Source organism: Anguilla anguilla, chromosome 14 (assembly GCF_013347855.1).
Source record: "Anguilla anguilla isolate fAngAng1 chromosome 14, fAngAng1.pri, whole genome shotgun sequence".
Lineage (NCBI taxonomy): Eukaryota > Metazoa > Chordata > Actinopteri > Anguilliformes > Anguillidae > Anguilla > Anguilla anguilla.
In genome coordinates this window covers 8,095,064-8,119,050 of record NC_049214.1, presented here as the reverse complement: position 1 = coordinate 8,119,050, position 23,987 = coordinate 8,095,064, and the positions used below count along the sequence as shown (strand labels likewise).

At 39.0% G+C, this 23,987-nt stretch overlaps 3 protein-coding genes across 6 annotated transcripts; 2 read left to right on the top strand and 1 right to left on the bottom strand.

Annotated features, from left to right (window-relative positions):
* The first annotated feature begins 2,002 nt into the window (after positions 1 to 2,002).
* On the top strand, positions 2,003 to 3,088 carry LOC118212991 (proteinase-activated receptor 1-like). Its single transcript, XM_035391575.1, has one exon. It carries the CDS (start codon positions 2,003 to 2,005, stop codon positions 3,086 to 3,088), a length of 1,086 nt encoding a protein of 361 aa, XP_035247466.1.
* A 5,385-nt stretch (positions 3,089 to 8,473) lies between these two features.
* s100z (S100 calcium binding protein Z) lies at positions 8,474 to 23,891 on the top strand. Of its 4 annotated transcripts, none has more exons than XM_035392395.1 (3): positions 8,503 to 8,705; positions 19,804 to 19,973; positions 22,485 to 23,891. In XM_035392395.1, exons 1-3 carry the CDS (start codon positions 8,621 to 8,623, stop codon positions 22,641 to 22,643), a joined length of 414 nt encoding a protein of 137 aa, XP_035248286.1. In that variant the 5' UTR covers positions 8,503 to 8,620; the 3' UTR covers positions 22,644 to 23,891. The 4 variants fall into 4 exon arrangements, with proteins under 4 accessions (XP_035248284.1, XP_035248286.1, XP_035248287.1 ...); XM_035392396.1 differs by lacking the exon at positions 8,503 to 8,705 and adding an exon at positions 19,435 to 19,553; XM_035392397.1 differs by lacking the exon at positions 8,503 to 8,705 and adding an exon at positions 19,584 to 19,714.
* ch25hl2 (cholesterol 25-hydroxylase like 2) lies at positions 13,637 to 15,111 on the bottom strand. The gene has a single exon (XM_035392398.1). The coding sequence runs from the start codon at positions 14,900 to 14,902 to the stop codon at positions 14,024 to 14,026; it is 879 nt and encodes a 292-aa protein (XP_035248289.1). The 5' UTR covers positions 14,903 to 15,111; the 3' UTR covers positions 13,637 to 14,023.
* Positions 23,892 to 23,987: the final 96 nt, after the last annotated feature.

Genomic DNA, 23,987 nt, shown 5'->3' with positions numbered 1-23,987 from the left:
AGACAACGCGAGTCACCAATGGTGTTTTAGCATCAGCGTATAGGTAGTTAGGTACATGCCTTTTCGTATTAGCAAAATGAATACATAAATAAAGCCTGACCTCTTTTTTCCGTGCCATCTGGTGGAGCCTGGCAGAGGAGGAGGTGGGAAACCTGCACTGAGATGAAACAAAGTAGTACAGTGGATGATTGGACCCAGGCAGCAGTTCATGCTGCCAGTCCACACAGAGACATATTACATGAACACAAATAAGCTTCAGGGTGTGTCTAGGCAGTGGTACACACTAATGCACTTTGAGAGCAGCCATTGCTCAATGACTTCCTTTGACTTTGTAATGACAGCTAATGTTGTTAGTCCACAATTATGTCATTAATTTGTGTTCTCTTGGAGACACATCGAATACAGTTGTAATTCATGCACTATTTTCATAACTGAAAGAATATTGACTCATTATCTATCTATATATTTATATATGAATTTGTTTTCTCTTGGAGTGACACAAAATTCAGTTGTACTTCAGTTGTACTTCTTTCACAGATGAAAGAATATTAATCTAAATAAATGTGATGCAATGAAATTAGGAGGAAATATCCTATTGCAAGATGTAAACTAATTTGTGTTTTTCATGTGGAAGTGCCAATAAACTATGATGCTGACATCATCTGAATGTTAACTGTGTTTGACCTGTAATTCAGCACTCATTACTAGAAGCAGGCACTGGTGAACGGTCGGGCGGAGCACTTCTGTCAGTTATCATATTGAACCATTTAATTTCAGTTCATTGCATATATAATAATAACCTCAAAACATACATTTTTCTGGACACTGACATCTGAATTGGAAGCTATAGCTATGTTCTTAGTATTTTCAGTTTTCCTTTGCCTGCAAAGTGCATCTGCAGAAAATGGTAAGTATCCTCTTTATTATCTTACCCGTGTTTAGCTGTTATTTAGATTTCCAGTGTAAAGGGGGGTTGGCCAGTTGACTGAACAGTGAACAAATACACTACAAATGTTTAAATAATATGTATTAATGATTAATGTGTCTTTTATAACAACGGCAGATTAAAAATGACATATTCCTGAACCCACTGAATTACGTAAAAGTATGCAAAGCAAAAAACAAAGGCTTTTTCGTTTTAGCCAGCACATCATAAAGGTTTCTGTAGCATCCGGTCCGTCGGAGAAGCGGATTTGGCTTGGTTGCGCCGTCCGGTGGAGGGAGCACACGCACCTGGGTTGCATTAACTAATCAGCCCAGGTGCTTAAAGGTGTGCTGCTCTCCACAGTTCGGTGCCGAGATTGGGAGCTCACACCGAGAGCGTGTTTCATTATTTGAGTTATGTTTAATTTCAGTTTTGTTTCCTTTAACATGACGCATGAAGCTGGTCAGGGGAAAATCTGCCCAGCTACAAGCAGGCAACTGACAAGATGCCGCTCTGTTTGACCTTCTTTTGTCTTTGTTATTTTAATGTATTGTTTTTGCCCGGAACCCATGAGGGCGAAGGGTGAAGATGGTCGTTTATTTTATTTTGTAGTTTGTGCAGGTGTGCGCTCTCTCTCTCCCTGCGGCAACAAACGGTACTGCATCTCTGTCCCAGGGGTGTCACGCTGGCATGTGACATCTTGGTGCCGAAACCCAGTACTATAAATAAATGTTTCTGTTTATTGGAGGGAACAGTTAATCGTAAGAAAATTAATATACCATGACACTCACATTGAAAGTATTGCGTTTTCAGCACCGTTCCTTTAACATCTGGATCATTAGTACAGCCGTTCAAGGTGAGTGTTCTGGACAAATAGTATCCCATTGAGAATTGAAGCATTTGGGTACCAAGCATGGTTATTACATTGGACTTGCACTGTTTTATGAAAAATGAGTAGAGCTACAAAAAGCTGACATCACCACAAACAAGCATGCATTAATACAGCAAAAATGCTTTATTATTTCAGGGAGCTTGTTGGATGCTTTCTTAGGATTCCCTGGGACATACTCTGAGAAAATGATAAAGGTTAACGGCAGTGGGTCTGAAAACCTTCCTGGCCACTGTAAAACACCAGAGGTGAAGCAGGTACTGGGCATCAGCAAAGAGGCTGAACTGTTCCTGACTGGATCCCTTATGACCACAGTCATCCCCAGCATCTATGTCCTGGTGTTCATCGCCAGCGTCCCTCTCAACGCCGCCGCCATCTTTATGTTCTCGTTCAGAGTTCGACCCAAAAAGCCGGCAGCCATCTACATGCTGAACCTGGCCACAGCCGACCTACTATTTGTGCTGCTGCTCCCCTTCAAGGCGTCATACCACTTCAACGGCAATGACTGGGTGTACGGACCGGCTATGTGCCGCGTGGTCACCTTCGCCTTCTACTGCAACATGTATGGCTCAGTCCTGCTGATGATGAGCATCAGTGTGGATCGCTTCCTGGCTGTGGTCTACCCCATCAGATCGCTGGCCTGGCGCTGCCAGCGAAACGCAGTGGCCGTGTGCTGTGCCATGTGGCTGCTGGCTGTTGCCGGGGTGATGCCCATCCTCCTGTCAGAGCAGACCGTGTGCCTGCCCGAACTGGGCATCACCACCTGCCATGATGTGATGGATGTCAGGCAGTTCCGGGGCTACTACCTCTACTTCATCCCTGCCTTTTCCTGTGTGTTCTTCTTCATCCCCCTCATCGTCACCACCGCCTGCTACGTGAGCATCATCCGGGTCCTGCTTCGCACCAGTGAGTCAAAACGCTCCAAGAAGACCCGGGCCATAGTCACGGCAGTCATAGTGCTGACGGTCTTTGTGGTCTGCTTTACCCCATCCAACATCCTCCTGCTGACTCACTATGCACAGTTTTCCCACCAGCACAGTGACAGCTCCTATGCTGCTTACCTGGTCTCCGTGTGCATTGGGAGTGTGAACTGCTGCCTGGATCCAGTCATCTACTACTTCGGCTCGTCTCAGTGCCGGAAGCAGATGGCCCAGCTCCGCTGCCGTCCAGCCCCTCCAGGGAGTTCATCGCAAAAAACTTCAGAGACCAGCCAGTCGGAGACCTTCCAGGGCAGCCAGGAGAAGCGCTGCGAGGAGTCGACCACGGAAGACTAATATGAAAAGTGATAATATGCACGTCTTTTATTATGATATTTCTACACTTATGCATGTACAATGCATGTATTAATGATATAGATAAATGCTATGCTAAAATGACTGCATATAGCAGTCTCATCTAGCCATAAAATAGGTTTCCTCTATATTAGATCTGTTTTGTCTTATGCGTATTGAAAATAATGCACACTGAATATTTGCATAATAATACATGTTTATTCAAATAATTTCTAATACATTTACCTTTCAGTACTCAACTGTACTTTTACAGTACAGTTTAAAAAATGTTGGTATTGTGTTGCCATAGAAAATAGACAGAGACTCAGAGTATCTGTGTAAGGACTGTTTAAGGTTCATTCAGCTGTGTCCCTCCCACCACAGATGCAGCTGATAGCAGTGAGACAGCAGCTTAGTACATTTGTAAGTATTGCCATAGGTTAACCCTCCTGTTCTGTTCATTTTTTAGGTACAGCAAAAATGTTCCCGGGTCAATCCCCATACAGGGGGGGTTTGCAAATACATGAAATGAACCATTTTCATTTAAAATGTTGATTACACTAATTAAGGCCAGTAGAAGAAGTTTCATACTGAAAAAATAATTTTAAGTATTTTTCCTAGATTTTCAAACTTTAAAAAGGGTCAATTTGACCCGCAACATAACAGGAGGGTTAAGTACAGTACTGTGAAGAAGTTCTTTCCCCCTTCATGATTTCCTCTATTATTGCATATTTGTCACACTGAAAGGTTTCAGATCTGTGGACAATATGTAATATTTCAAAAAATAACCTTAGTAAACGGAAAACACTTAAAAAAATATATTTCATATTTATTTATATATCTATATTTTTTTATATTTTCATTTATTTAATGAAAAAAGTTATCAGACTCCCATATCAAAAGTAATTGCCCCTTAAACCTAATAACTGGTTGCACCAGCTTTAGCAGCAATAATGGCAACCAAAACGCTTCCTTTGATTTGATATCAGTTTTTCACATTGCTGTGGAAGAATTTTAGCCTGTGGCAGAGGATGAACTACTGTTTCCGGTCCTGTTACAGAATCTCTGTTGGGTTCAAGTCAGCACTTTGACTGGGCCACTCCAATACTTTAATTTTGTTTCTTTTCAGCCATTCAGATGTGCATTTTCTTTTGTGTTTTGGATCACTGTCTTGCTGTGTAATCCAGTTATGCTTCAGCTTCAGTTCATGGACAAATGACCAGACATTTAAAAAAAAAAAAAGGTTCTGATACAGATCAGAAATCATGGTTCCGTCCATAATGGACAAGTAATACTGATCCTGAGGCAGCAAAGCATCCCCACACCATCAGACTACCACCACCATGTTTGACTGTTGGTATGATGTTTGTACCGTACTGTCAAGGGCTGTATTAGCTTCACAGCAGATATAATGGGGCCCATGTTGTCTAAACAGTTCCACTTTTGACTCACCTGTCCACAGAATATTATCCCAAAAGGCTTGGGGATCATCCAGGTACTTTCTTTTTGCAAATGTGAGACAAATGAGACACTGTTTCTCTTTGTTAGCAGTGGTTTCTGCCCTGCTGTTCTCCCATGAATCTCATTTTTTGTCCAGTCTGTTCCTTACTGTGGAATCACTCGCCTTAGCTGAGGCTAGAGAGGCCTGCAGTTCTTTGGATGTTTTTCTTGGATTCCTTGTGACTTCTTGGATAAGTTGTTGCTGTGCCCTTGAAGAAATTTTGGCAGGCTGGCCACTGATTCAACACTGTTCCAAGTGTTCTCTATTTGGAGATAATTGTGTGGGACTTATTCAATAAGTCCCAGATGCTTAGAAATGGCTTTGTAACCCTTTATATTTTAACAAATCTTTTCTCATCTCTTCTGGACTTCTTTGATCACAGCATAGTGTTCATGTATAAACTTTGTGGTGACTACTTCCCTGATGACAAGGTTCAATATGAGGGAGGTTTAGATTCAACAGGGCTAGCTGCAATCAAAACCTGGCAGTGTTCAATCAGCTAAATCGAATTAATTCAATTTGCAAATTAAATTTTATTGATTGAGTTACTTTTGGATGATCGAGTGCTTTTGGGTGTTTGACCTGCATTGTAACCTTTTTCAAAAAATAAAAGACTCAATTTTCCTTTATCTAATATTACATTTTTCAAAAGATCTGACAAACATGCAATAATTGAGGAAGTCAAGAAGGGGGCAAATACTTTTTCAGAACACTGTAAATTGATACAGTGTGGAGTCAGCAACAAAGACTTAAGGTATGCTATACACAGTTTACTGTACATGCACGTACATAAATAACATGTATAGGTAGACAATAACCAAAAGAAAAAAACATCAAAATGTTTAATATAATAAACTTGATTGCTTATTAAAATGACACTAAGCACCATTAACGGGTTGCAGAATGTAATTTTGAAATTACTAAATAGATGTCTGTGGTATTAGTAAACATAAAATGGCTTAACCGTCCTTTACTGAAGATTGCACCAAAATGCTACTTTTCAAATGATGCTCATTAAGATGTAATTATATTAAACAGTTTAATCAATGAAAGTGGAATTTAATATACATCTACATTTATATCTAATTAGTTAGAAAATTTTGCATTTTGATAGCTGATCCATTTGTCAGTGTTCGATACTGAGATGCCACTGCTTATGCTGTAGGGTTGTTTTTAAGGAGTAACACGCCTTGCATGTTCCAAAGCCAAGATTTGTAACAAAGTTAAATGATAACCTATTTGCACCAAATGCTTTGAATTGCATTTCTGAAAGCTTTTCAATTGCTGCTACGTTCTTCTTACATTAATCATTTTGATAAAGTGGCCACTTAATGCGGCACTGTTATCTGCTCCCCAGTTGATACATTTTCTAATTATATTATTACAGCTCAGATTAAAGATTGACATTAGATTTTAATATCTCAGGCGTCATGTGGCTAATGCAAAGGCCCTCAGATTTTGTTTAATGTGATTAAAAACTGTCTCCAGACCAGAGTAAATTTGTAAGGAAGTAAATATACAGTACAAGGTGTCATTGTTGCTGAGGTAAGGCTTTAATGATTGATATATCAGAGATATCTTTCCACCGGTCCATTTCCCTATCTTCATAGGTTTTCACATTTCACATTCCCTATACTGTAGGTCATTCCAAGCAGAAAAGCCAAGCAAAACATGTCACATACTAAAATGCATTGTTACTATAGAGGACATGCCTCCTGGTGAACTTTTTTGCCTGGGGAAATAAAGGAAGGCATTGAAGAATGAAAAATGGATTCTATTTAATATTTAACCATTATATTAAAAAACAGGATCCAATTATACACACATAATAAAGTCAACAAGACAAAGGTTCTAAAAAATAACTCATAACTTTTAGAATAGGTTCTAAAACCATTTCTGTGTCCATCTTCAAAGATATGTGACTATGGGAGCTTTGTGCACATGGAGCAAAGGAGAGGGAGTGTAGCTGTTTTTCCTTGTTGGGAATATAGAATGTTGCAATTTCAATGTTTCACAGAGTATTCCTCTTTTTTTCTCTTGCTGACTTGTGTTTGCTGGCCTTTTGTGAGTCAGCACTTGTAGATCCTGTTCGTAGGACTGTTTTTTAACATCTTGTATCCTGTTGCCACATTACCAAATGCAAACAGGAAATGTTTTACTTTGTTGCTTTGTGGGTTTTGAGGGACATGTTGGTCTTAAAGCTTCATTCTATCATAATTGTAGAATACAGTCAAATTGAGTGAGAACACATTGATTTTGCCTGCTTGAACTTTAAAAATATCAAGCCACCTTTGTTAAGATAATGACTATATATTTCATGCTTATTTTCTAATTGGCCACATTGTCTATGAAAGGATTGACAATTGCTATGGGGTTTGTACTGTTTCAAAACAGTACACACAACACAGATGAAATGTATGCAAACATGAATAAACACAACCTACACTTTCAATGACATCACAATATAGCATTTGTTTAATCTACTGGATATTTTTATGCCACCTGTCAAGACAAACTTTTTTTTGAAGGAGCAGTCACACAGAGCGCGTGTGATGCAAGAGTCTGTTTCTCAACCATCTGATCATTAAAAGAAATTCTTAGGATTCCTTGTGGTGAAGTCACCACAGTTAATCTAGAGACTGAGAAGCTGATAGAAGACAGTGCAGCTAAAATATCCCAGTCCCTGTTCAATTGTCTTGTATATTTTAAACATCATGTAAAAAGTGTAGGCCTGTGTTGTTTCAACTTCCTTTACAGTAAATTGAGCATACAGAAACATCCTGTTGTAATGCATTTGCTTCCAAATGTTGGGTGACAAATATTTCTGACACTGACACCATTTGAAGTATTAAAAAGCAATGTATGTATGATAATGGAATTAATATCCAGAGCTGTTTCTAAAGTTATCAGCTTCAGAGAAAACAGGAAGTATGAAACTCTGAGGTATTATATAAGGTTTTCCATTTATCTTTGAGAGAATCACGTATTATCAGTTTACTTCTATCTGAATATGAACAATGGCCATTTATCCACATGGTCCAGGAACAAACAACCAGAAACAATAGCCAGAAATTTAAAACGCTAAAAGCTACTAGCATTTTTCCATTGAATTTATTATTATTATTTTTCCATTGACTTTCCAAAACAAGTGCTCTGACCTATGATGTCATGTTACACTCTCATCCAGGTAGAAGTAGAAGCTTGTTGTAATGCCAGGATACAAATAAATTGGGGTTTTCTGTGTGCATGGTCGTGTGTTTATTTACTTCTGACAATAAGCACAGCTTTACCAAATTTGCCACCTTGTTAAATTGCTTTTGGCTGAAACGAAACTTACCTGCTTTCCCAAAACAAGCTTGGAAGTGGGTTTAACACAACTGTGTTTTAAAGGCAACTGAAATATGCACACTTAAAGACATTCTGATATGTTTAACAGGAGTGTTAATTTTTCTTCTCTGTTGGAAAAACTATAATGTGAGGGAGTCTTTTTAGCGACTCAGTAATCCAGAATACAAAAAGTATTAAGTGGGCCTACAAGTGGGCCCCAGATAGGCCTACAGACATAAACAAATTGTTCTTGAAATAACTTCCTATTACTACATAGATGATCAAGTAGCCTAATCACTCAACTGACAATGCAGCGTTTTACCGTCTCCTCATGAGTGCCAGAAAGAAGTCAATCGGGGTGGGGGGACGCATCCATTTTAGGCTCAGTGGAAACGAACACACAAAGAGGTTTATTTTAAAAATGTGTTTTCAATGCTGTGCTATTTCATTGATCGTCATCACACACAGGCACCTAAAATAAAATGGTTTCAGTTTTCAATGCTGTTGAACAGCGCACGGAGAGTAAAAAAAAAAAGAAGAAGCACAGGTGCGTGTGGTCACGTGAACGTGACATCACCAGGTAGCTTCACTTCTTTTGACTGGGCGGATGAGTGTGTTTTCACACTGAGATCAAACCGCGGACGAAAATATCACATTTGTGCTGTCATTTGAATCAACGGTGTAAATCGATAGTTTGATACACTGAAATGGGAGTAAAAATGAAGTATTCGATGCAACTAACTATGCTGGTTTGCTGTTTGACATGCGCCCACATCTCAACTGCTGAACCAGGTAAGAGTTTTAGTTTTTTTGACTACACGGTGCGTTAAAAATAAAACATAACTGTACAGAAAAGAATTGCCATTATTTTTTTATATTCGTTACGCTTTTGACACACTTCTGATTTTCTTATTGTTATTATTAGGCTCCTTTTAAGTGTTGTATTTCGCGATATTTCTTGGTAACCTATAGGCTAAAATGCCATTGTTTCTGTGGCAGGCCTGCGGTTTTGTGCTCATGTAGTGACACCGAGGCTCGTAGGCGATAGAGATAGAAAATAGAATTGTTGTTGCGTTGCTCAGAAACGTTCACCTTTCATCAATTCGCAATTACCAGTTGAACTTTGAGGTAGCTTGTGGTAATTTTAATAGATATTCTAAAATATGTGTCGTATGAAAAAATGTCTCTCGTTTTTTAGCTTTCTGTCGCTTTTAAAAATGGAAGCATCCATTGTTTTAGCCATACAATTTAAGCTATTTTTAACATAATCTTATATCCAATTTGGATGTATTTTTAAGATTTCGTATGAAAGATGCTTTGAAAATGTTTTTTTTTTTCCATAAAGATTTGTATTTATTTATTATTATTATTTTGTTTTTATATATAGATCAAAAAGGATTTTTCGGTACTGAAACAGAAGATGGTGTTGCTGTAAGCAGGGCTGCAGTCCAAACACTTGACGGTCCATTGACAAAAGTCTTCCTCCCCATTCTGTATATCATTGTATTTGCTGTTGGTGTGCCCACCAATGCCATGGCCATTTGGGTCTTCCTCTTCAGAACCAAGAAGAAACACCCTGCTGCCATCTACATGGCCAACTTGGCACTCTCTGACTTGCTCTTTGTCATCTGGATCCCACTGAAAATTGCCTACCACTTGAATAGAAATGACTGGATCTATGGCGAGGGGCTCTGTAAAGTGTTGATGGGGTTTTTCTATGGAAACATGTACTGCTCCATCCTCTTTATCACCTGCATCAGTGTACAGCGATACTGGGCCATTGTTCATCCCATGTCTGTTCAGAGGAGGAATAATCGAATTGCCATTGTGATTTCTGTTTCTATATGGGCTGTGATTTGGCTGGCAACGACTCCCCTGTACCTGTATGACCAAACGGTCAAGGTCAGCAACCTTAACATCATCACCTGCCACGATGTCAACAGACCCAGTCAAACGAAGATTCCTGCGGGTTACTTTATAACCATGGGGATTGTGGGCTTCGTCATTCCTTCCATAGTGTGCATAGTGGCCTATGTCCTAATGCTCCGGGCTCTGAGAAGCTCCATGACGGATGAGCAGATTGGTAAGAAGCGAAGGAAGGCCGTCGTCCTGATCATCACTGTCCTCGTCCTGTTCCTGGTGTGTTTCACTCCCAGCAACATCATGCTGCTTGTCCACTACTCCCTCCTGCTCGGCGGTAATGTCAACAATGGCTACAGCTTCTATATCACCACACTGTGCCTAGCGAGCCTCAACAGCTGCCTGGACCCCTTTGTTTACTACTTCATCTCAGAGGAGTTTCGGGACAACGTGAAGAACACCCTGATCTGTAGGAGCAATCGCACTGTGGAGAGAATGCGGGTCTCCTTCAGTGCCCTCAAGTACTCTAAGAAGAGCAGCACGTACACCTCGGAGTCTGGCAACACACAGAGCACTAGCTGCTGATGTGAGGGCAAGGGTCCATTTTTAAACTTCCACTCAGGACACACCTCCATGTTTTTATGTTTAAAGAGTCTTCCACATTGTTGCTGGCTCTATTCAACTGGCACTGACATTTGTGAGGCCCTCTGGCAGTGTCTCTATAATTTTATGTATCATTTGTATCTTGTATGCTAATGCAAGGTCAAATGTTTTAACTCAGAGTTTGTGCATTGTGCTTAAATATTGTACACTTTCGAGTTTCACCATGCTCTCCTTTGACATTGGCAATGTGCACATTCCTATGTGGGTGAGGACCATTTTACTGAAATTCCGTAATGCTTTTTTTTTGTCACCAGTGTACACGTTAAAAGCACATTATTGATGTTAGAAGACCAGATGTATATAATTTTAATATTTGTTTTTATACATAAATGTGGTAAGCTGTAGGCGTTTTCTTATTTGTTTTTATTTCTTTCTCTGAAATCTTTTCTGTTCAATAAAACTGCTTTCCATGTTAATGTTTGGCTTCAAGTTCAGCAGCTCAAGCTGCATACCTGGCAATATTATTGATGCCTGTTTTAAGTACCTGTGCATTCATTGCATAGTTTATCAATGTGAATTAATGGTATTATGAGTGAGCTATCACCAGCCTTCACACTGTTTTGTAAATATGTGTGCCACTGTAGTTATGTTTTACCTTTTTTGTGGTAATTAAATTTATTTCACTCATATAAGTGCAATCCTTTCTGACTAGCCTCACTAACAAGTGTTTTGAGGTCTTGGTCCATTGATATATTCGTATTCATGAAGATTTCCTTTATGATTTCCTTTCTGAGAAAATAACATTTAAACTCAGCTGCCTCACAATAATAAAAAAAACTAGAGAAAGCCACCATAACATGTACACTGTATTTTACTGAATGATATAACCGTAGAATTGGCTGTCCTTTTTTTAAGAATCATGATCATTTGAGCATTGATAGCAACTGTGTATTTGGGCTCAACAAATTAAATTGCAAAAAATCTGTCATTGTATAGGCTATTGTTTAAGTGCATGGTTTAGCTTTACTAATGCAGTACTTTTATTTTTCATTCCCTCTCATATCCATATAGAGGCATTTATTAGTGATATTGACTTGAAGCATTGGATGATTTATATTTACTTGGGATTTACATTTGTAAGAAAAAGGTCCTTCACCAGAACAACACATAGAGCCGACAGGAATTGGACAGGGTAGGAGGGGCCGCCGGTGAAGCTTAGAAAGTAACAGGAAACAGCCTCTACTGCGCATGCTGGGCAAAACATTAATATTTATTAAAATGTGCATATTTTATTACACAATTCAAATTTCCAGTCTGTTTTTCATATGAAAGGAAACGGTCGTCAATAGAGTTTCGAAATGTAAATGCAGGACGTTTCATTTTATCTTCTTATAGTCTGACATTCCCCATTCACTTTAATGGGAGCTCCAATGTTTTTCCCTCAACACGCCCAGTAGCCTACAGGCTTACGTAATTCTGGGACTTCACAGGCTTAGGTTAGCTGAAGGCGTGCCTGCCGGTATAGTTAAATATTCATGCCTGTGGTGTAGGGTAGCAAGTACTGAGTTGATTGTCAGGTAGCCGTCTTTCTGCAGGAATTTGTTTGTTGTTTTGGAACCAGTCAGTGAGTTTCAATGAGAGCGGAGGGCACCGAGAAACTAGTCATAGAGAAAATGTAAGCTCATTGTAAAAGTCGCTCTCTGTCGCACACACAGATAAAGGAATCTTCTGTTGGAAACTGAGACACTGACTCATCAATGTGTCTGACAGCGCAGGGAAACCAGGCATGTTGAAATATACCTGTTGCTCAACGCGTTGTAAACCCTTTTATTACTCTTAGATTTTTTGTAGACCATTATTCAGCCAGTATGTAACGCTCTTTCGGCAACACATTTTAAACGGAAAAAGAAAGCGGCTCTCTACTAATGCTCCAAAATATAATTTATTTACCAAATAGCATATATCGACCAACGTTTCGGCACACTGTTATTCGGTAAGGAAATTATATTTTGGAGCATTAGTAGTAAGCTGCTTTCTATTTCTTTCTATAATAATTATATATGACCGCCGCCAGCCAGCACCTCCGGAAGTTATCGGGTGTGAGTCCTTTCGTTTTGCATTTAACACGTTTTAAACGACCACATATTTTTAAAGTGAACTCTTCCTTGTGGAAAAACCAGTATATCATGTCCTGTTATTTTAAGACAGTGATAATTCCCAGCGTTATGGAATTTCATTCATGCATACTATGAGTAGCTACATACTGTTTAGCTTTTTATAGAACATGAAATGCTGGTCTGGGTGGCTTTAGCATTGTTAAAAGAACAGCGGAAAGTATACAATGGAAACACACGCTGTTACTGTCTGGTGGCCTCTGTATAGCCTATACCAAGTGTATGCCTATCACAGAGAAAGTCTATCAGATACTTGAATATTATACAATATTCATATATTCAGTAATTAATGGTCATCAAATGGTGCCCAGCCACGCTTCCTAAATAAAAAGGTCTCAATTTAGTGTTGAGCGACACTTGGAGGAAATATAGCGTAACTGCATAAACGACTACAGAGCAGTTATGCGTTATTTTACTGCATTTAAAGGTATATCGAACTACATTCCTTACCTGGGTTCTGACTTCGGTTTTTTTTCCGTGCGAACATTAAAAGAAACATATATACTTTATGGCTATTATTGATTTTTTAAATTGCCATTTCTCCTCCATATTTTAGCCCATGTATTATGTCCTGTAAGCTGCCAAGTCTTCCTTCAAAAGCTTTGGCGCATGCCTGGAATTCTTGAATTCTTGTTTTATTTTCCGATATGAAAAGATTCCTTTGTTGTGGGAGAGACCACATAATTCTGTTTCCTCTGTCAATGTGCTTTCCTTATAAAAGACTAATGATTGATTAGCATTGGCATGAAATACCGCAACAGTGCTCGAATATCTATTTGCCAAAATTTCATAGAAATCACAGGGACCATAGACAAGCTGAGACTTTCATAATTTTCTCATTGTTTCTATAATACATAACTCAGTAGTAACTATGTCACTGGATGACTGTTTCTGGTGTTCTGTGTTGTGTAACACTTCTCCTTCTGATTCTGATGCATACTAATTTTAGTAAATTGTTTTTGTGGCTCAAAATATATTAATATCATTTCCACACCTAACCCATTGAAACCAGATTTACTTTCTGGAACTGTAGCGTCTGTGGAAAAATAATAAATGAACAAAACACAAGATGCATTTAGATTTTTTATTATATTTTTTTTACATTTAAATTATATAAATTCCAATAAAACACATCATAAATTACATTTATTAATGTGTTTTATTGGATCACATTATTAAATGTATTTTAAAACTGGGTCAAGCTTTCTTTCTATCTTGTTTTGCAGGTTGGTCTCTAAATAGTGTTTAATATAAATGCTCTAATAAATAACATAAAATCCACCAACATTAGTAGGACAAAGCCAATCCATCTAAAAAAAAAAAAAGCAAAGAGTGGATTCCATTACACAGTCAAAATACATTCAAGTATTCTAGAAGGCACTTTATTTTTCATGAAGTTTTAACTGAAAAAGCACAATACATAAGCCAAGTTAGTAGAAAGACTGTGTTTAAGAGCAGGCCAGTCAGGGATGGTTAGTCTCCTTTCTTCTTCCTTCCCTTCAGAGCATACGAATGGACAAAGGACGATGTGGTCCCTCCTAACCAATCCCAGTGGGAGAAGAAGGGGGCAAAGTTAGTGTTTGGCTTTTGATGGTGGGCATCGTGCTTTACCGACCCTCCCCACAGGCCAAAAGGGACCAGGTTGTGGAGGGACCAGGGGAAGTCGTAGCCGCAGTGGTCATCAGTGGAGATCCAGATGTTGAAGAGCATGAAGCCCCATGCAGTCAGGCAGTGGCATTGCAGGAGTACAGGGTCCACTGTGGTCCAGAAGCCCACCGTGATGAGCTCCCAGGCGGACAGGTACTGGGTGACCAGACTGAAGGGCTCGTTATACTGGTGATGAATGGCATGAAAAGTCCGGTACAGCCAGCCAATCTTGTGGTGCAGGAGATGCCACAGGTAGTACTGGAAATCAAAGAGGATGGTACAGCCCAAGATACCCAGCAGGAACTCAGAGAGACTGGGTGCTTCTTTGGGGAGTGGAATAGGGGGCCTCCAGAGCCACTGCCCCACTGCTGCTGGGAAGATGTAGATCAGATGGTTATACGTGGTAAGGCTCATGGTTCTGCTGATATTCCCCCAAGTGATGAGATTCTCCGGGTGGATCTTATACCTGTTGATGCTGGGGCAGGTGGTCGCTAAGATATCCAACACTGTGAAGAGTGCCACCAGCAAGAGGTATGTGGACACAGACAGTAGAACAGGGAAAAGAGGTGACCTCAAGGTGCATTGGTAGTTATCGAGGAGGTAGTCCCACAAAGGCTGCAGCACCGATGTTTCAGGAAGTACAAATGTCATGTTGGCCACAAATAATTTCCCATAATAAATTCTGCTAGGGCTGCCTTCTGTCATTTTAAAAAGGAAATATGAGAAAGTAGTTTAAATATGAGAAAGTAGCTTACTTGCTTTCTTCAATCTTGTTTCAATGTCCCATGTGTTAAACTGGGCTGGCAATCTTGTTTATATGCACTTCTAAGCACCACCTCCTTTGTAAAAGCAGTGAGCATTTTCTGTGAAGGCTTTTTCATCAGTGTGAGAACCCCAGCTGGCTACAATGACCCTGTCACACCCCCAATAGACATTGACCTAAATTCTAGTGCTCCTGCAGTTAGCAAACAGCTTAGATATTAACTTCAATAACTTTCTCTGTGCAGCATAAAGAAATGAAACCCTGTCATTTTGAACACTTTCAGCTTATTTAATCAGGGTTGCTATGAAAATGTCCAGTACTTACAAAATTTTCCTTGAATACAGTGATTGGATTAGTGTATCACTTTGTCAGTTGAAAGGATAAGGGGCTTGAACAAGTGCAATGTGGTTCCAATGGTCACTAGGAGGCACCCCTTACCACTTAACAGAATGCAGTAGAAAGAGGTTGTCTGAGGCTGGTGGTCCCTTGCTCCTCTTCAAATAAAGAACAGTCTGTGTTGGGCGGAGTCATAATTTGAGTGTGGCATTCTAGGCAGTCAGTTCAGATATGCTGTGTCATTGAAAAATTCCTGGCAGAGAGTTGTCTGTTCATGTTTGTTTAAGATCCTGCCGATGGGGGAGGATGGACGCCCAGGTCATTTCCCCGCATTCCCAATAGCCCATTGGCAGGAAGTGCTCATCATTTCCAGTTAACAATGATAGAAATTCTATACATGTAAAATTATATTTCGTTAATCCATGCTTGTGTGATAAAAAATATTTTTTATGATTCCAGTAAAATATAAAGCAAAATGAAATTCCATTAATTTATGAAGCTACTATTTTACATTTGAGGGACTCTAAGCCTAAAATTATAGATTTGCTTAAAATCAAAATTAAGTCATCTGGTCTGGTCAGGCCAGTTGATAGAGCAGCAAGGAGGCACATGTACAAAAAGATGGAGATAGGCAGTTTAACCAATGTATGTAATTAGCTAAACCTGGAGTTTATTTTATTTGCCAGTATTAAATTTTGTTAACAGAATGCAGTCGAAAGAGGTTGTCTGAGGCTGGTGGTCCCTTGCTCCTCTTCAAATAAAGAACAGTCTGTGTTGGGCTGAGTCATAATTTGAGTGTGGCATTCTAGGCAGTCAGTTCAGATATGCTGTGTCATTAAAAAAATTCTGGCAGAGAGTTGTCTGTTCATGTTTGTTTAAGATCCTGCCGATGGGGGAGGATGGACGCCCAGGTCATTTACCCGGATTCACGGGCAGGAAGTGCTCATCATTTCCAGTTAACAATGATAGAAATTCTATACATGTAAAATTATATTTCGTTAATCAATGCTTGTGTGATAAAAACTATTTTTTTTTTTTTTTACTAAAAAAATATTTTTTATGATTCCAGTAAAATATAAAGCAAAATGAAATTCCATTAATTTATGAAGCTACTATTTTACATTTGAGGGACTCTAAGCCTAAAATTATAGATTTGCTTAAAATCAAAATTAAGTCATCTGGTCTGGTCAGGCCAGTTGATAGAGCAGCAAGGAGGCACAGGTACAAACAGATAGAGATAGGCAGTTTAACTAATGTATGTAATTAGCTAAACCTGGAGTTTATTTTATTTGCCAGTATTAAATTTTGTTAGTTAAGTAGCACATTCTATGTTTGGCATTCTTGATCTTGTAATAAAGGCAAATGCTGTATGCCTATAAGCCTTAGGTGGGCGTCTGTAACAAATGTTGTAGTGGTGATGGTATTATGGTACCATTAATATTGTATGTCAGTATGCCTGTGTGCAGAAATGATGGTGCTTATTATTCAAATTATTTCAAATGACCTCAAATTTACTCAATAAATTGTAATGTTAGACATTATGGGATGTATTCGCATACGGTGGCAAAGCAACTAATAGTCCAAACCAAGCTTTGCATTAGTTTTGTACAGCATACTGGTACACTTTAAATGAAATGTGTTTTTGTTGTCATGGGTGGACAGAATGATTGTTTCACTTGTTTTCACCTGCTGAAAACAACTTTTCAGAATGTCCCCTTTATTGTTGTGCCAGAAAAGCCACTAGATGGCAGACAAATATTGTTGAAATCAGTCTGCTGAAGGTAAGCCTGATAGTAACTGATTGGATGCGATGCCTTTAGGTTCTTTGGACTGCAGTGACACCTGCACAATTTGGAGTAATTATGTGCAAAAGCCACAAATTTGCATTTTTGAAGATTGAATTGTATACAGTTGTGAATGAGATATTCTTTGATTTTCAGCTATTGAGAACAATGACAGATTGGATGTATCATACCGCTTTACTTTCACGGTGCTTACTTTAAGATAAAAAGTGTAATAAAGCAATTAAGGAATTGCCATTTATTAAATAAATACAGTTAAAATGTACAATTCTGTGCCATGTGTCATACTACAGTGTCATAATTTATCAGAATAATAATAACAACAATAATAATAATAATTATAACAACAATAATAAAAGAGGCATAAATATAGCAGCTAGAACTAGAGAACTTCCAGAATTCAATACTTTCAAGGACACTATTCATACGGCCATTGCAAATTTGGTGTAATGCCATTTCTTGGGGTTGTTCCTGCATGCTCCATTTATTAATTAAGAGAGCAGAGGCAATGGATGTCTAAGCTCCTTTAGGAGCCTTATGTGACTCTTTCCAAGTGGTCTAGCCTAAAATGCCTGGAGAAGTATTTCATCATGGAAAATGAGCATGCACAGACAGCGGATGGGGGGGGGGAGGGTGAGCAAGCACACCTGAAAATCGTGCGTCCCTGAGGTAAAACGGATGAGGATGGCGCTAAAAAAAGAACGCTCCGGAATATCAGCCGCAGTGTTCTGCGTAAATGTGAAAGGTCACCCTGTGCCACAGCCAGAGTCGAGGCCGACAGTGTGTTTCATAAATGCTCACAGAAAAAAAATGTGAATCCTATATCAAACGTTGGAAGTCAAACTATAGGAGAAGATACTGTACTGTACGGTACTGCCCAGCAAGTTAAAGCAGTGCGTAGCTGAGATTAACGGATGCATCTGTGGTTTACAAACTGGTCAGTGGTCACTGGTCACTGGTCACTGGTTGCCTGCATGTCGTGGCATAGTAGGCGGCAGTGTAGCACAGTGGATAAGGAACTGGGCTTGTAACCGAAAGGTCATAGGTTCGATTCCTGGGTAGGACACTGCCGTTGTCCCCTTGAGCAAGGTACTTAACCTGCATTGCTTCAGTATGCATCCAGCTGTATAAATGGATACAATGTAAAAGTTGTAAGTCGCTCTGGATAAGAGCGTCTGCTAAATGCCTGTAATGTAATGTATAGTTTCTTTCTGTGGAATATATATGTATCCAATGAAATTATCACAGTATGGATATCTAAAAACTTTTGAATAGGCTATTGATAATTATGTTACATGATCCTAAAAAGCTTTCCTTTATTTGGAATATAGAGGTAGACGAAACAGTGGCAGAAAGGCTGGGTACATACATAGTATGCTGAAAAACAGACCCTGCATCTGGAGTATGATACTAAGTCACTGGATCACCACAGTTAAAATATTTGATGTTCCAGAGCAGTCCGGCTCTAGTCTTTTATTCAGACAGCACTAAACCTGTTCCAGTGTGAAAGCCCCACGACGGCTCTGTCTTTCCTGAGCTTCTTATACAAGCACACCTCTCAATTCAGCTTTGCGATGGCAGAGAAGAGCTGTATAACTCCGCAGCATCACGATTCACTCCGGTTTATGCAGAGAAGCAATGTGCTCCGCGATCTATATCCAAACACCAACTCTCGGAAATAAACATGACACAACTAACCTGAAGTGAGCGCAAATGTGTTCACACCCCATGAAATGCATTCTGACATTTTATTGTCAATATTAATAAGCAGCATGACTATTGTTATTTGATTGTTTTCCTGTTTTTTCAGGTGGGTCTGAAAGAGTTTGCTCGGTTGTTTAGTTTCATTTCCCAGCCCGACACAGAGTAGGCCTTTACCCCACGTACAGGTGAAAATTAGGAAAATGAATATATATCTGGTATGTTCCGCTATTTGATTATAATTTCTGAGGATTGTAAAAATGTTTAAAATTTTGTCCATGGATCTTGCCCATCTGAAGTCGCACATTTGCACCTTTCACACCTATACAGAGAGAAATATATGTGTATTCATGTACATGAACGTGATCTTTTATTTAATGTAGCAATCGCAGGGAAATACCAGTGCTGTGCTAGCTGAACAGGATACGAGTCTTTACAGTAGTACACTAAAGGCCTTATCTAACTGGGAAAGGGTCAGTTGTTTTAAAAATGTCCGGTTATTATCCCAGCCAACATTCAAATATTTCTGAAGTGCAAATAAAAAAATGATGACGCCTTAGGGGGTAGGGGACTATGTTTTGTTTTTCATATACCCATTTATATAGCTTATTAAATAATGGGTAAAGATAGAGACTGTTGCCAAGGGCCTCACCTGTGGAATTAATTAGCACAGGGAAATGGGGGTGGGCATGTTCTGCATAAACAACTAGTGTTGTGACCTCTCCTGCTTCAGACTTTCTTGGACTCTTACCTGGTAAGTGTTGCGGAGACTTATCTTAAGGGTATGCCTTCTGTCTGCAAGAGATCTTTCAGCTAAAACTTAGTCTAAAGACATTTTGTTATATTGCATGATTACTTTTTTGTTTTTGATTTTGAGTTTTTAATGCTTATGTCAGATTGGTTGATTTGTTTCAGGTATTTTGTATTCAGATAATGCACTGTTTACAGGTGAAGCATTGAAAAACTAAAATATAAAATACTTCAAACTTTATATTTCTCTGTAGGTTGCCTGTGCCCTCAACCTCTGATCACTATGCCGACGCAGCTGGAGGGTGCAATGGATGCACTAATCACTGTTTTTCACAACTACTCTGGAAATGAAGGGGATAAATACAAACTTAACAAGGGCGAGCTCAAACAGCTTTTAAACAGTGAGCTCACCGATTTCTTGACGGTAAGGCAACACAGGTTCACTTTGATTTTTTTAAATATTGTTTTTCTCTTACTATTAGGCTACCACGTGTGTTTATTGGAAAGTTCCACTTTGTCTTTTGGGAATACTAATTAAATGAATGTGTTAATGGGAATTGAAAGTATCCGAATTATAGAGCTTGCACTGTGGTGGGAAGGATTTTTTATATTAATTTAAACCTTTTACTCCACAGTATTTGAAACCTTTTAGGCAGCATATATAGAAGATTTGAGCTTTCTGCAAAAACAGATTATCTACTACAAGAGTAAAAAAAACACCCTTATTTAATATTTTTCTGAACTGCCAGTTAATAATGCATAAATAAATGTATCTTATATTAAAACAATATTTAAAGCTTATTCAGCATAATGTTTATGGCAATTACAGTTGTAACCGCATATATAAGATGTCAAATGTAATTTCAAAATATTCAGCTACTTTAGCCACATGTGGCAACACTAAATCAATGGCATATCTATAAGCTCAGGTGTAATTGCAATTCCTATAAATGTAATTATCATCACCATAATCATCAGTATTAAGTTGCATATTTTTCAGAGATTAGCAGATGTACGACATTGCTTAAAATAATGAAATCAGTCTTTCAAATAATGTAAAGTATAAAACAAACCTCCTGTATTCAGATACAAAAATTGGATAAATACTGTAGCAAGGAATGGAATTTTGGTCACAATTAAAATAACATATCACATTAGCATTGAGCAACTGAACATATTGGCAGTATACACAAAGTGAATTTATGGCTTAATAAAACATTGTGATTATCTTTGGTTTCTAAACTCTGTGTGAAAGAAGTGGTTTCTTCTTTGAAATTAGTTTCAATGGAAAATAAACGAATGCGCTTCGTCTGACTCTTTGAAGGTTGAAACTGAAAGAAAGCTAATAGTATACTGTCCTGAAGAAACATGAAAGATAATTCACAGATGTGTCCCAGTAGCCCTGGAGATGCAAACACAACAAAAGCACACTTATTTCTCAAAAACAATAAATGATGAGGTGCTAATGTAGATCAGCGCGGCACAATACTGAGGGTATATCCCGTCCTTCTCTATGTTATAAAGAACAGATAAGCCTGGTGGACATGCGAATGATTTTGTTCCTTATCAAGATTAATCTTGGGTAGATGGGTAGATTAAAGTTGGGCAGATGATGTCACTTCCAGTTTTTGGACTACTGCACATGTTGCCCCCCCCGGTTTTCAGATGGTCCTCAGCTCAGTTAAACTGCTCTGAAGATAGCGGATCTGTCCTGAGACGGCGTGGAAATGAACAAAGCGCGTTTTGTCAGATAAGCTCAATCCGCTCATCTCAAGTTCCTCATGAGAGCCGAGCCGATACTTTCCCCCTGGTCTCGATACATGTGGCAGCTGCGGTCGGATCTTCGGGGACTGACGCACGGCCTTGCGCTACGCTGCGTTCCAAATATAGCTCTGCGCTATCGTTTTCCCCAAAGCGTTTGTTGCTTGGTGCTCCAGTTCATTTTTCATTTCCTGAGTGGAACATTTTGAATTCCCTGTACTCACACGCACACACACACACACACACACACACACACACACTCACATGCATGCACGTACACACAGTGATTTATGATAATTTGTCTTACCATCTCCAGAATATTTTAAAAATTGTTACCGAATAAAATGGCAGTGAATTCATTTTTTCTCTCAAGACAGTCAGTGCTCATTATTTTCTTTCTGTTTGTTTTTAAAAAAAATTGAACTTACATTTAGGTAACCAGGATGAAAAGCACACTGGTTATATTCTGTAAATACAATTAAGATCCAAAGATCACCCTTGCCCTGGAGGACAGTTGGGTAAAATGGACTTTACTCCTGAGAGATAGACCATTATAGTTGTAGTTCAGTTGTCTCAATCACCTAATTCAGTTGTGTGCATGGATCATTGGGCACAAGTGTCACGGTGATTTGTGGCATCCTTACAGGACAGTCATCTCTTCAGAAAAACTCTTCCTCATGAACGTCACTGTGGTGGACTCACCATCAGGGATGAGTCGTGCATGACTAGCTGGGTGAATGGATCACTCCCTCTCAGGCTGTCTAAGACTGGCACCTAATTGATGGACCAGTGAATGGAGCATAAACAATTTTCAACCTATTGGATCAATAAGTGACGTATGAACTGCCAACCCACCTTCAGTAACAGGGAGCTGCCACTAAGGTGATAGGTTCTCTCATTTGACCTAGAGTAACCCCAAGTATTTGTCGTATCTCAAAGTATCTCCCTGGACAGAAGAACACCGATGTTGGCTATCAGGCCTGGTCCATCGGCTGCATGTACGTCTAATGGAATAGAAAGAGCGGCTCCTTCAATTTCAGTGTCCAGGGTGGACATTCAATTCTAACTAATTGTCATTCCCTTCAGAATGAACAAGATAAGAATCGTATGTGATGCTCAACCGCTATCGTACGTAGCCAGTGGCATTAACAGAATTGTGCTATTTCCCTTTCAGTCTCAAAAGGATCCTATGCTGGTAGAGAAGATCATGAATGACCTGGACTCCAACAAGGACAACGAGGTGGACTTCAATGAGTTTGTGGTGCTAGTGGCTGCGCTGACCGTGGCATGCAATGATTTCTTTCAGGAACAGCAGAAGAAGAAAGGGAATTAGGGCACGCGACACCACATCCTCACTCAGTCCGAAGGAGCTGTCCATGTTTGTAAATGACCTGTGAACATACATTACGATGATATTTATTGCAATTCCTCTAGGTCTTACATCAGGCGTTTTCATCTCATGTGTAATCTGGGACCCTCTCAAAGAAATGCACTGAGATTACGACACCCCCCCAAACAATCACAAATTCACACATATAAAATATTTTGCTTACTGTAATGTCACTTGCACGGTTGTCAACATTGTGGATGTGATAATAACTATGAATTACAATAGTGTATTTTAAAAAAAACTTATTTTGGTTACGATGGCCACCTCCATTCCGCTTCAAGAACTCTAAGGTCCCCTCAGATTCTTTGGTGAAAACTCCTGATTTAAATACTGTTGTTATACTGTAACAACTGGTCATAGCTGTTTGGCTTATAGAATATAATCTGTTGGTGCACAGCAAATTTCCTTGCACAAATACATTTTGTGAGAATTGACAGTTTTCTTTTACAATTTAAAATGGTTGTAAATTAGAATTGTGAGCAACATCCTGTCTAATTGTATTACATATATTTCTCTTGATCTTGTGTGTGGTTAATTTAGATTTTTGTGGTCATTTTGTATAACCATTCCCCCCAACCCCCAAACCCCCAGGAGCGATGTAAATGAACACACCTAATGTGTGGACAATGCTACAGCATCAGCTTACTTGTGAATGCTTGGCTTTGGATTTCTGCTGGGCAGGTTTTCAAAATTCAAGCAACCTCTCCTTATTTTTATTTATCTATGTTGTTGCCCTGAAAGTCACAAATCCCATTAAGTACTTCTGACTTGAATCCCCTTATCCTCAGTCTGGGTAGCCTAATCCCAGCACTTACCATGCTAATTCAGGCAAGAACAATGGATTTCTCTCTAGTGATCAACATTTCAACATTTGCTTTTTAAAAAAGAATTTAGCAAGGCTGACTGATTGATTATGAGATTTCTGTGTTACAGACAGGCAACCACTGTTAGAATTTAGTGAATGCATAGTGTATTTCATTACTTACTATGTCATTTGGGGGAGACATATTGTGGGTGGGTCGTTGCTTTAATAAGGCCAACATCTGCTTTTGTGCTAGGCTATAGAATAAGACTGTACTGTACAAAAATGTGAAACAAATATTTTACGGTTTTTCACTGACCTTCTAACTGTACATTTAATTTTATTGAAATAACAGCTCTCTATTAAAATGATGAAAACTGGTTAAAATATTATGCTTATTCTTCTTTACTGTTGTTAACATGATAATTCAGTGTTGCATTTGTTGCATTCACAGAATTAGTTAGCAGTTAAATTTAAGATATAAT

What these genes read in the sequence shown, in the direction of transcription:
- LOC118212991 (XM_035391575.1), top strand. Translation starts at nt 2,003, where the DNA reads ATGATAAAGGTTAACGGCAGTGGGTCTGAAAACCTTCCTGGCCACTGT.
- s100z (XM_035392393.1), top strand. Translation starts at nt 8,621, where the DNA reads ATGGGAGTAAAAATGAAGTATTCGATGCAACTAACTATGCTGGTTTGC. An exon ending in CATCTCAACTGCTGAACCAG is followed by an intron (nt 8,706 to 9,300) that starts GTAAGAGTTTTA and finishes TTTTATATATAG; the next exon opens with ATCAAAAAGGATTTTTCGGT.
- ch25hl2 (XM_035392398.1), bottom strand. Translation starts at nt 14,902, where the DNA reads ATGACAGAAGGCAGCCCTAGCAGAATTTATTATGGGAAATTATTTGTG.